This window comes from Mesoplodon densirostris, chromosome 14 (assembly GCF_025265405.1).
Source record: "Mesoplodon densirostris isolate mMesDen1 chromosome 14, mMesDen1 primary haplotype, whole genome shotgun sequence".
Lineage (NCBI taxonomy): Eukaryota > Metazoa > Chordata > Mammalia > Artiodactyla > Ziphiidae > Mesoplodon > Mesoplodon densirostris.
In genome coordinates, this window is record NC_082674.1 from 81444465 (window position 1) to 81457992 (window position 13528).

At 36.4% G+C, this 13528-nt stretch overlaps 1 protein-coding gene across 1 annotated transcript in view; it reads right to left on the reverse strand.

Moving 5' to 3' along the window:
• The window catches only part of DNAH6 (dynein axonemal heavy chain 6), a 268777-nt gene that overhangs the window by 98991 nt on the left and 156258 nt on the right, over positions 1 to 13528 (reverse strand). Inside the window, exons 42-45 of the mRNA XM_060116917.1 lie at positions 9696 to 9867; positions 8792 to 8938; positions 8119 to 8192; positions 5062 to 5216 (exon numbers count right to left, since the gene is read on the reverse strand). Coding sequence (XP_059972900.1) covers positions 5062 to 5216; positions 8119 to 8192; positions 8792 to 8938; positions 9696 to 9867 — 548 coding nt within the window. The remainder of the gene's footprint in view (positions 1 to 5061; positions 5217 to 8118; positions 8193 to 8791; positions 8939 to 9695; positions 9868 to 13528) is intronic.

Genomic DNA, 13528 nt, shown 5'->3' on the forward strand with positions numbered 1-13528 from the left:
AACAAAGAGTGGCTCCACTCACCGCAACTAGAGAAAGCCTGCCTGAAGCAACGAAGACCCAATGCAGCCAAAAATAAATAAATTTGTATATAAAAAAGGATAATGGTAATGTCAATAAATTCACCTTAAAAAGAAGATGCAAATGTAAAAAAAATCTTTAAAAAAATTATCACCTAAAATCTCAGATTGGGTCATCAGAAACTAAGAAATCATGGGAGAAATGTAAAAGCATGTTTAATTTCTCTCTCTCAATCTCTCTCTTTTTTTTTAAATAGGAAGGTATCTGTCATCTACTCTATTTTAATTCATGATGCTGATAACTGGAAAAAACAAAGTTCAAATATTTGAAAAGGATAATGGCTTTATTACTTTTTTTAATTAAGAAAGAAAAAACATGATCATTGTAACTGATAGGAAAAAACCATTGCTAACACTTTACCACTTGTAAGTTCCATCATGAGGGCCTGCATGCTGTCCTGCTCTCTATGGGAGCAGTGTGTAGCACATAGTAGGTGCTTCAAAAATAAATTTATATTTGTTGACTTGTATGTGTGTGTTTACAAAAATGGAATTAATCTCTACACCACATTTTGTTTTGTGACTGTTTTGCTAATTAATGCTTTATGGACATTCTCATGCTAGTGAATACAGCAATAGATATACCATAATTTATTTAATCGGTTCCCTACTGATGGATATTTAGTTCTTTTCATGGTTTTGTTATCATATTGACAATATTAAAAAACAAACCTTAATGCTAGCTGTAAATAGAATCCTTTCAGATCATGAGAGAGAGAGAGAGAGAGAAAATCCATGAAACAAAAAAGAGGTTGCATTAAAATAAGTTAGAAAATAAGTTAGGATGGCATAAATGTGGTTGTTAAAGCCATGCTTTAAAATAATATTTAATTATATAGGCTTGTGGAGGCAAATGAAATGTGTTAAAGGCATAATGTTTAACTCTATGTGCCATAATCGAATTTTGTAAAAAAAAATATGCTTATAAATATATTTGAAAGCACCATACAATTTTAAGTGACTGTCTCTAGATGAGGAGGTGGAATTATGAACAATGTTTTTGTAAATTTTCCGCAATAAGTGTATTTAGTATACAATCAGAAAAATAATCACTATTTTTTTTTAAAGAAAACAAAGTAGATCTATTTCTTCCTTGTAGGAAATATAAAGATGTCTTCCTTATGCAGTAGTTCTATCATTAAAAAGATCTTGGTAATAGGAATTTTTATAAGTAAAATTACATTTATGAAAAAAGGAAATAAACATGTGATTTCTCATTCTAACTACCTCTGAAATTCAGTACACTATCACCATATCACCTATATTGAAGTAATCAACTTCTAAAGACCTTAAAAACTGTGAATTAGACGACAGTGGTTAAATAGTTCCTACGCGCCATCAGCTTTGGTGGCAGGGCATAGGAGCTGCGTAGCATGAGCTTAGAATGGGGAGCTTACAAGGACTAGTTGAAAATGCTCCTCTGGGACAAAGCACAGACTCCTAGGTCATTATTCAGGATCTTCTGAAATAGTATCAAACTTACAGATCGGTCTTCTACAGCTTCACACTCTCTCCTGCCCTTACGGTGAGTGTGCTGTTTCACTGCCCAGAAAGCCTTGATAACACTGCTTTGTCTAGAATAGGAGTGAGCAAGAGATGGCCAAAACTTAACCCAAAGCTTGGTTTTTCCAAAAAATTAAAAAAAAATTTTATGGCCTATGAGCTAAGAGTGGTGTTTAGATTTTTAAATGGTTGACAAAAAAATCAAAAGAGTAATATTTTGTGATATGTGACATTATCACATGACATTCCAACATGTGTCATTAAATGAAGTTTTATTTGAGCACAGCTGTGCTCATTTATTCACGAGTGGCAGTGGCTGCTTTTATGTTACAATGGTGTATCTCTATCACAATGCACATCTAACAGACCACAGTTCAGGTCATTTGCTTATATCTCCTCAGCTACCTCAGAGAGTATAAAATTGAGGACTGAATGGATATGTAATAATGTTTTGTTATTTTTTCCCATAATGCACAAGGGCTCTATAGTGGATGAAAATATTGAATATCATAAATATCTTGCACTTTATATGTTACTCTTTCCTTGTTTCGTTTACATTATAGTAATTTGTTTTTTTCCATCTGAGATTATTTTAAACAAATGACTTGTCCTTTCTGCTTCCCAGTGTTATTTTTTCTGTCAACTTACATATCAATAGATAAAAAACTCCCTCCATTGAGAATCCTCCAAAGTTACATTTTCTCTGCTGTAGTAGGCAAGAGATGGCTCTCCTAATTAGTAACTTTATTTTAACAGAGAGATCCATTTGACCATCCTTGTAGTATGGTGACAACTTTGGGGGAATGTAATAGGTAAATGGCTTGGTGCAAACTGCTCTTCAAAAACACAGGCTCTGAAGTAAATTTTAATTTTTTCTGAGTTGGGAAGGCTTTTATTCAGTTATCCTATGCAACAAAACAAAACAAGAACGTAGAATGTTAACAAATGGAAATGTAGTATCTGTTATATTGCTGAATATTTAGTGATTTTCCCAAAACTCATGCTCATAATGAAGTCCTTTCTAACTGCTAATCAGCAGTAGGTGCTTGAGAGCTCTTACTTATGACAAGTAGAAATTCCTCTCTAGAAAAAAAGAACACGTCTACATAGTTATTTACATGGCTGTCCTTTCTGCAGGAAAACTAAATCTCCCCCATTTTACAAATGGATTTTAATTTCCTTCTGTAATATTTTAAGCAAACCTTGAGTAGCCTGATGATTCCCTTTCACAAAAGTAAGAGAGATTATAAATATAATTAAGATGACTTTGCCTATCGTCTGGTCTATTCTTCAGGAAGTTTCTCAGACCAGAGTTCTGTCATTCTTTTCTTTTCTTTTTTCTTTCAGGCTCAGGGCTTGCTTGAGCTATGGGAATAAAAGTTTTTAGGAGTTAGTGTGTGGGTATATTGGCAGGGGGAGAGATGGGAAGCAAGTAGTCTCTTGACAACCCAATGACAAACTATTGTATGTTACAACACTTGAGCTGTGATGAACATAAATCCTTGAATTAGAGTTAATTAAATAGCAGAAGTATAGGAAAGGCAAAAGGCTTGGCTTGCTTATGGTTATGGAAAAAAAATCCTGGAGATCTGGCAGTCTTAACAAGGTCCAACACTAAAATATAGTTGACAAGAGAAACAAACAAAGCAATTAAAATCTTGCCATGGTAGTAGACCATGGGAAATCCTGTCCTCACACACATTTTGCACTGCTTATTCCACAGAATACTATATCAAATCTGGGTGTCACATTTTAAGTGAAACATCAAAAAGTTATAAAGGGCTCAGCATGTTGAAAACTGGAAATAATTGCTAATAGGCAATAGCGAAACATCTGGGATAATTATGCCTGGAGAAGGTAAAGCTAAGAAGAACTTGGTCATGATTTTCAAATATTTGGAGGGCTGTTAGGAAAAAGAGTGGATCCATTTTGGGTGGAGGCATCTACAGTGAAGTTAGAATCAAAGCACTGGATATGATCCCCAGCCTGCCACTCACCAGCTAGAGGGCTTTGGACAATTCACTTAATCTATCTGTGGTACACGGTATTGTCCAAAAACGCCTTCAGTAATGTTTCTGGCCCTACTTGCTCTTTGACCCTATGAAGTGATAGAGTCTCTGATCCTGTCTTGTGAACCTGGGTAGCCCTGTATGATGCTTTTACTGATAGAGTATGGTAGAAGTGATGCTGAGTGACTTCCAAGGCTATGTTGTGAAAGACCATTTGCCTTCTGCCTGGCTCTCTCTTGGGGCACGAGCCTTTGGAGCTCTGAATCACTGTGTAAGAAGCCCCTGGCACTCTGATGCTGCCTTGCTGGAGAGACAGGGGAGTCCACAGGGAGGCAGAGATGGGCCAGGTGTTCTAGGTGCTGTCTGACTGCAACTGCATGAGAGGCCCCAGGAGAGAATGGCTGGGAGCCATGAGAAATAATGAAAAAATAAAGGTACTAAGTATTACAGTGGATTATTATGTAGCAACAGACCACTGGAACATTCTCTGAGGCTTATATTTAGAAAGATCATGATATTGAGCCATACAGAGGTGTTATCAGAGTTAAATGAGAGACTCCATATCATGGTTTATATTCACACTCAGTGCCATTATATTATTATTACCACTCCAAAGGATGGAATGAATATCAGAAGTCACAGGGAGTAGATTTTGACTTATTCCTGAAGGGTCATTTCAACACTTAAAATTTTTTTTTATTGAAGTATAGTGATTTACAATGTTGTGCTAATTTCTTCTGTACAGTAAAGTGACTCAGTTTTATATATATATATATATATATATATATGTATATATATATATATATATATATACATATATATATATATATATATATTCTTTTCCATTATGGTTTGTCACAGGATATTGAATATAGCCCCCCTGTGTTATACAGTAGTACCTTATCATTTCAACACTTTTAACACACATTTACAATTTAAGAATTGTTCAACAAGACATGAGCCACTTTAAAAAGTTGTGTATGCCCCAAGGACTACAGATATTCAGTCTGGATACCTAGGTGTTGGGGATGACCCTTAAAGAATACTTGCAGTGGGTATGAGTCAGACTCATAAGCAGATAGAATCTATGATCCTTTCATTCAACTTGTTTTGCTATAAAAAAACAGAAATCCCCTATTTCTTTAGGCATGCATGTTAATCAGCCTGGTTATACTGTACATATCTGTAAACAACCTTAGATCTTCTTTTTGGAATGAGATAGGACATTTTCAAAAACCAAAACAATCTATTAATATTTAGCAAAGATAATGACCTCTGAGATTCCATAAAATGTTCATGTCATATATATTTTAAATATATCAAAAAATACCTCTTAAGTTACAGCAAGATTTTCTAATAGACCTTTGTCCATCTAGCAATCTATTTAAAGAGTGTTTTACAACTTAATCCTTACCTTTTAATATAAATGAAATTAGATCAATGCATTATTAGGCACGTTATGGCACTATACCTTGAAACATGCTCTATAGCATCCTGGAAGAAGACCAGCTTTACTTCTTTGGGGTTTATAAGGTTATAATCATCAAGATAGTCCTGTAGAACATTTGCGATTTTCTCTATATCAGGCATGTCATCATAAATCCGGTCAGTCTTATCTGCTCCAAACTAGAAGATGATTTATTGGAGAAGAACCAAGTTGGATCAATTCTGATATATAAATGTATATAATATACATAACCTTAGGAGGGAATATTATTTTATCTATATTTTTATTTAATCATTTGCTTATACATGCTAGCAGGGCTTTAAAACCAAGGAAATCAGTTTAAAGAAACTCAGATGTTCATGACTAACTGAAAAATCCATTTCATTCAACCACTTCAAGTGGTACATTGGAATTTCAATGATCTTCACAATAAAACTCACACAGAAGCTCAGAAATAATTTGAAATTTTTTCTCGCTTTAACTTACTCTGGTTTCATACTTTTGCTCTTGAGCTGTTGACATCAGAAGAGCAAAATTGTTGAAAATTATGTATGGCAGACTGTGTTATAAAAAGTCATGCCAGAACTATACATAGTTTTTACACAGAAGTCATTTAATTAAATAAATCATTGAGCATGATATTTGGTGTAAACCATAGGCAACTGAGTGTCCGTTTGGACCTATTGATAATTTCTTGTCTTTGCCGTAGCAACTGTCTAGGGATATTTTCTTTTGGAACCATTGAATAAAATACATATAGGCAATGGAATAAGAGTCCAACTACTCTTTTTGCTTTGCTTCATTTCCCCATTTGATAATAATATTGTTAGAAACACACAGGAAATATAATCACCACCTGAAAATAAACTTCAGATTTTGATTTTAAGAATACATTTAAATAGACATATTTCGCAGCAAGATCTTTTTTTGACCCACTTCCTAGAATATTGAAATAAAAACAAAAATAAACAAATGGGACCTAATTAGACTTAAAAGCTTTTGCACAGCAAGGGAAACAATAAACAAGACCAAAAGACAACCCTCAGAATGGGAGAAAATATTTGCAAACAAAGCAACTGACAAAGGATTAATCTCCCAAATATAGAAGCAGCTCATGCAGCTCAATATCAAAAAAATAAACAACCCAATCCAAAAATGGGCAGAAGACCTAAATAGACATTTCTTCAAAGAAGACATACAGATGGCCAACAAACACATGAAAAGCTGCTCAACCTCACTAATTATTAGATAAATGCAAATCAAAACTACAGTGAGGTATCACCTCACACAGGTTAGAATGGCTATCATCAAAAAATAAATGCCAGAAAGGGGGTGGAGAAAAGGGAACCCTCATGCACTGTTGCTGGGAATGTAAATTGATTACAGCCACTATGGAAAACAGTATGGAGGTTCCTTAAAAAACTAAAAATAGAACTACTATATGACCGAGCAATCCCACTACTGGGCATATACCCTGAGAAAACCATAATTCAAAAAGAGTCATGTACCACAATTTTCATTGCAGCACTATTTACAATAGCCAGGACTTGAAAGCAACCTAGGTGTCAATCTACAGATGAATGGATAAAAAAGATGTGGTACATATATGCAATGGAGTATTACTCAGCTATTAAAAGGAGCAAAATTGGGTTATTTGTAGAGATGTGGATGGACCTAGAGACTGTCATACAGAGTGAAGTAAGTCAGAAAGAAAAACAAATATCACATATTAATTCATATATGTGAGATCTAGAAAAATGGTATAGAAGATCTTATTTGCAAAGCAGAAATAGAGACACAGACACAGAGAACAAATGTATGGATACCAAGGGGGAAAAGGGGGCAGGTGGGAGGAATTGGGCTATTGGGATTGACACATATACACTATTGATACTATGTATAAAATAGACAACTAATGAGAACATACTGTATAGCACAGGGAACTTTACTTAATGCACTGTGGTGACCTAAATGGGAAGGAAATCCAAAAAAGAGGGAAAATATGTATATGTATAGCTGATTCATTTTGCTTTACAGTAAAAACTAACACAACATTGTAAATCAACTATACTCCAATAAAAATTAATTTAAAAATATATATTTCATACAAATAAATTGTTTAGTATTTTTTTTAGTTGTCAGGGGTTATCAGGGTGGTGAGGTATTGCATATGTGTATGATATAAAGATGAGTCCATTTATTTGTTTAAACAGCATTGATTGAGAGCCTGCTATATACTTAGCTCTGTGCAGGAAACTAGGGATTTAGGGTGAACAAAACAAACATGGCCCTTGCCCTCTCAGGGACAGTAGGAATGTTGTACCCAAACAAGGGTCAACTTGGTAAAACAAGATGGCTATCTGTCAACATAGGTAGGGTGGTTAGATGGAAGCCTTCTAACATAGAATAATGTTACTCATCTAGAATAAGTCTATTCTAGGTAGGTTTAGAGGGTAAAATTAGGGTCTATGTGTAGATGTTATTGAGAGGACAGACTTAAGGAACTTAGTACAAGGAAAATTTTGCTACTAATTAGAGCTACCCTGAAATGAAGAAGGCAGAACTGCTAACTAATTAGCTTCCCATAACTGGAAACCTCTGAGCAGAGGCTGAAGAACTACACAGGATTATAGGAAAGGAATTTGAGTCCTGAGTTAAGAGACTAAATCTCTTTGCTTCCTTCCAAATTGAATACCTGATGGGTTTCTGATTCAAACTATTATTAAAATGAATGTAATTAGATCAGAAGTCAGCAATCTTTTTCTCTCAAGGGACATATAGTAAATATTTTAGGCTTTGCAGGTCATATAGCCTGTGTTGCTACTACTCCACTCTGCCTAGTCATTAGAAAGCAGTCATATAAATAGTACACAGTCAAATGGGCCGTGGCTGAGTCCCTATAGAACTTCATTTACAAAAATGGGCGGTGGGTGGATTTGGACTTCGGACCATAGCTTGCTGACCCCTGGTCTAGATTTCTAATCTTCACATGTGCAAAGCTCTTATAGAATATGAACTTGAAGTAGAAAATAGTAAATGTTTTATAGCCTTCAAATGTAGTCGTCAATACAACATACTTACCTTAATGAAATCTCCAAATATGATGGGCTTAGTCAAAAAATATTCCAGGCCTATTGCAATTCCAAAATGTTTGTCTATTCAGAAAATAAAATCAATTCTTAGTATAACAATAAGCTTGAATGCAGGATATTCATGATAAGATACACAGAATAATAACCCCTGTTACTTTATTTAGAAGCCTAATTGGTACACATGAAACTGAGGGAAAGCCATGTTAATGCCATACAACTTTGGTTGATAATCTCCCAGATTTAAGATTAAGAATATTTACTATTAGTAAACATTTTATTAAATAACAGATATTGAATACATACTAATAAATAAGAAATACTTTAGAAATATCCTGGTTTCTTATCCAACAAAATGCTATTTTTTCCTACTTTCCCTCCTCTACTTAAAATTCTATACTGAATTAAGAATATTAACCTTTCCTGAATTTCAATGAAATGAATTTCATAATATTTCATATATTGTTATATATTTGGGTCATATATAAATATATGAAGAAAAAAACTTTTACTCATGAATGATTACAATTCATTTTGCTCATTTTAGAAACCAAATTGTGTCTCCCTGGTAGTCTAATGGCTAGGATTAGAAACCAAATTGTTTTTCTACTAAAAAACAAAAAAAAACTTGCTAAATAAAGATTGATATAAAGATTGATATTTACTGGCCATTTCTGTCAAAATAGCATGGAAATAGTGCTTATCTTCATTATTAATCAAACGGTCATGGAAGACTCTTTGACATTCATGGCAAAAAAGTCTAAATATCTGTATTTCTTCTCTTATTGTTCCTGGATCACATTGAAGGATACCTGTTTTTTAAGAAAAGGAGAAAAGAAAAATTCTACAATCGTGGAATATCTAGTAGTTTAATTAATGAGGAAATCCTTAAGTCCAACTTTATCCCCACACTACCAGAAATGGGTGGTTCCCCAGTGGATATACACATATAATAATGGTGATCTCGTGTTTTGAAAGCAAAACTGGGGACACATTAGCAGTGAAAATGAGGAGGGTAGCAGAAGGGGGATATGGGGCCTAAAGAGAATTATTTTTTAAGTTGTGAGGTATTATAGCAGGGTCTTATGCTGTTAGGAATGATCTGATAGAAGAGGAAGCATTGACAATGCAGAAGAGAAGGGGGAGTTATAAGAGCAAAATCCTTGAGTCGGCAGGAGGGGATGCGATTCAATACTGGGGTGCGGGGGACTATTGGCACATGTTAGGGGAAGGGACAGCTGAACCACTGCAGTGGGAGGGAAGGCAGATGCAGGATGTCTGGGAGATCTGGAAGAGGAGGCCCTCCTCGTTTGATTGCTTCTATTTTTTTTTCAGTGAAAAAGAAAACAGGCCACCAGCTGGGAGTGAGAAATGGGAGGGTGTTTTGAGGAAAGCTGTGAAGCAGCCAGTCTGGGGTGGGGGTGGAGGATGACTTGAACAGAGACATTGTAATGGGATTTCCAGGCAAGTCTCAGACACCCACGCACACACACTTCTACTGAGAGATCTGGGGGGTGAATGGAAATGGAAGGAGGGTGCAGGGCAGAGAATGAAGTTTCCATACACTACCTTGCACACATTTGGATAAATCCCTCAAGTTAAAGACATAATGAGACTTGGCTGGTGTAGGCAGAAGATCCACACTCATCCTGTTATAGATCTCAACTGAGGCTTCCACAATGTTGGATGCAGTTTGCTTTACAGCCAGTGGGAAGTCATTTAGGAAGCCACTTAAGATGGCCTAGAACCAGAAACGTAATATGAGAGGGTTAGATTTTTTTTTTTTACCAGAACTTATCTTTCATATACTCCAGATCTGATGATACCTTTTCTAATAATAAGTAGAAAACCAAATTACAGTGCAAGGACATGTGGATGTTAAAACTCTTCTTTACTAGATGTGGCACATATATACAATGGAATATTACTCAGCCATAAAAAGGAAAGAAATTGGGTCATTTGTAGAGATGTGGATGGACCTAGAGAGTGTCATACAGAGTGAGGTAAGTTAGAAAGAGAAAAGCAATTATCGTATAATAACGCCTATGTGTAGAATCTAGAAAAATGGTATAGATGATCTTATTTGCAAAGCAGAAAAAGACATAGACATAGAGAACAAATGTATGGATACCAAGGGAGAAAGGGTGGGGGGAGGGAGGAATTGGGAGACTAGGATTGACACATATACATTATTGATACTATGTATAAAATAGACAACTGATGGGAACATACTGTATAGCACAGGGAACTCTACCTAATGCACTGTGGTAACCTAAATGGGAGGGAAGTCGAAAAGGGAGGGATGTATGTATGTGTATGGCTGATTCACTTTGTTGTGCAGTGGAGGCTAACACAACATTGTAAAGCAACCATATTCCAATAAAAATTAATTAAAGAAAAAACTCTTCTGGGGGAGAGATAAATTAGGTGTTTGGGATTAGCAGATACAAACTACTATATATAAAATAGATAAACAACAAGGTACTAGTGGTTAGCACAGGGAACTATATTCAACATCCTGTAATAAACCGTAATGGAAAAGAATATGAAAAAGACTATATATATACATATAACTGAATCACTTTTCTGTACACCTGAAACTAACACAACATTGTAAATCAACTACATTTCAATTAAAAAAACTCAAAACACAAAAAACAAAAACACAAAAGACCCCTCTTCTTTCCATTTCAGAATATGTTCTCCAGAATGGACTCACTTCTGTCTTCTGTGATTGTCTGGTGCTGCCTGAGCACCATTCACAGCTGACCAGTGAACTTACCGTGAACACACTCTCAAGTAATTAGACCTCTGCTGGCTGTGGGTCCAGAGGGTCTTCATGGAGCACTCACACTTATCTGGAAGTGAGCTGAAGTCCTCTCTCTGATTTTTATGGGTGAATGACCAACAAATCTGTAGACTTTCACCTTCATGTATATTGAAAGTTCGACTTACTGATAGCTGTGAACTCCCCACCCTTCAGTTTCCCTAGCTCAATGTATGGCCCCACCCTCCACTCAGATCAGGAACTTGGAAGTCTCTTTTCTCTTCTTTAAAAAAAATTTATTTATTTATTTTTTGCTGCATTGGGTCTTCGTTGCTGGGCGCGGGCTTTTCTCTGGTTGAGGCGAGTGGGGTCTATTCGTTGTGGTGCGTGGGCTTCTCACTGTGGTGACTTCTCTTGTTGTGGAGCACAGGCTCTAGGTGCGTGGGCTTCAGTAGTTGTGGCACGTGGGCTTCAGTAGTTGTGGCTTGCAGGCTCTAGAGCACAGGTTCAGTAGTTGTGGCACATGGGCTTAGTTGCTCCACGGCATGTGGAATCTTCCCGGACCAGGGCTTGAACCAGTGTCCCTTGCATTGGCAGGCGGATTCTTAACCACTGTGTCACCAGGGAAGTCCTAGAAGTCTCTTTTGACACCTGCCCTTCTTTGTCCCCCACAGTCGCTCTTGAATACATTTCTTGAATCTGCCTGCTTTCTTCTGTTCCCCTTGATGTCACCCCATTCCAGCCCTCACTCCTTTTCATCTGGGCTTCCTCACTCCCTCCTTACTCACTTGCCTCTCCATTCCCACTCATCTCCCTTCTGTTACCTTTAATCAGGTAAATAAGGCCCTGCATCCCCATCAGTGCATGCTCTGCCCTTCCCAGCCTCTTCTCCTTACCCTCTCTCCCCGCCAGACGCTGTGTCAGCCTCCCTGGCCTCACTACCCATGCTTTCTCCTCCCCCAGGACCCATTCCCACAGGGCTCTCTGCTTCGCAGGGACTTTCTCATCCTTCATGTTGGACATTACATGTCCTTCAGAGAGGCCTTCCCTGACAACCCAATCTAAGATAAGTCCTCCCATCAGTCTCCCTTATGGCTCTCTGACCTTCTCATATATTACTTGCCACAAGCTGAAAGTACATATTTATTAGCCTTCTAGCCCCAGTTGCTAGAGAAACATATTGGATTTTTAAATAGATAAATTCCCATCACCATTAGCCTTGGAATTACTTATGGGAGAAGCCGCCAGAATGCATATCAAATGCTTGCAAGTCAGCCCTTGTGACTTTAGATTTGGGGCTCATATATGACATATTTTGAAATAAATCAAAGTATTTGTTTTCAATGAGCCTTCTGTTGAACATTATTTTTAAAAGCAGTTTGTGAGGATTATCTTTTTGAGGTACTGTCCTCCTGAGCCCCCAACATGAATTTAACATTCTCCTTTTTGGACCTCATGTTGAGTAGGACCATCCTAATACATATAAAATAAAAAATTACCATATATTTATGTATACATTATATATGACAAAAATAAAAATCCCAGTCTGTTTATTCTCCATCACACAAATACTAACACAACTTATATCTATATCTATATCTATCTAATATATAGTATAGTTACATTTATATAAATACTGTCATATATATACAAAACAACAAATTTACTTTAACTTATTGATTTTGCTTTTTTCAATTCTTGGTAATCCCCAAGTTCCTTCTCCTCCACACGATGACAAAGGACAGGAAAGGTGGGCTGTGAACTCTGCTTAGATGGGCTGTGATTAAAAAGAAAGTTTGGGATCCAAGACCTTTTTTTCTATAGACAAAATTTCCAGTCTGTTCTGCTAATGAGAAAAATATACTTCCCACCTGAATGCAGTCCAACCCAGAATCTCTCAGTTTTGCTGCACTTCATTTCTATTACCGCCCACAGCTAGGGTGAGTTTTAAACGATAGCCTCTAAGTTACAGTGGGAAAAAGCAGTTCCTGCCTGTTTTCATCTGTAACGTGTTTGCTGGCTGATGTTCCTGTAAGTGACACATTTCCGTGGATGTGACATTCCCACAGGCAGAGGGAGGAGGCTGAAGTTTGGGATCAGTTTCATTTCCAGAAACCCAGACTCTACCTTCTTCCTCCCACCCAAGAAAATATTTTGGAATTATTAAGAATGCCATTTTGTTGTTGCTGTTAGGATAACTTTGAATTTACTTGAATTTGTTAAAATGTAAAATAATTTGCGAATTTAGTACCTTATCATCAGGCATAAGTTACTTGGGACACCCCCTCACCACTGATCACATCACAAAATGTGTCAGGATACCATGGTGGGAATCACTCATTTCAAACTTTAGAATATACACATAAAGGTTCTCAACAAAAGGTAGGATTTTAAAAAGTCTAATACCTGTGTTGGTCCTGTTATCCACTTCCTGTCATGTTCTCTAGTTGCTACTTAATTATGGTAGATAAGCTCCTATCCTTTCCTATTCTAAAGTACTCTCTAAAAGTTTTCCAAAATGTGGCAGTTCTTATGTATCCTTTTGGCATTAGCTCCTAAATAACTTATTGGAACTACTTCAAATTTATTAAAAATAATTTCCCATGGATGTAATTTCAATATGAAAACCATTTTC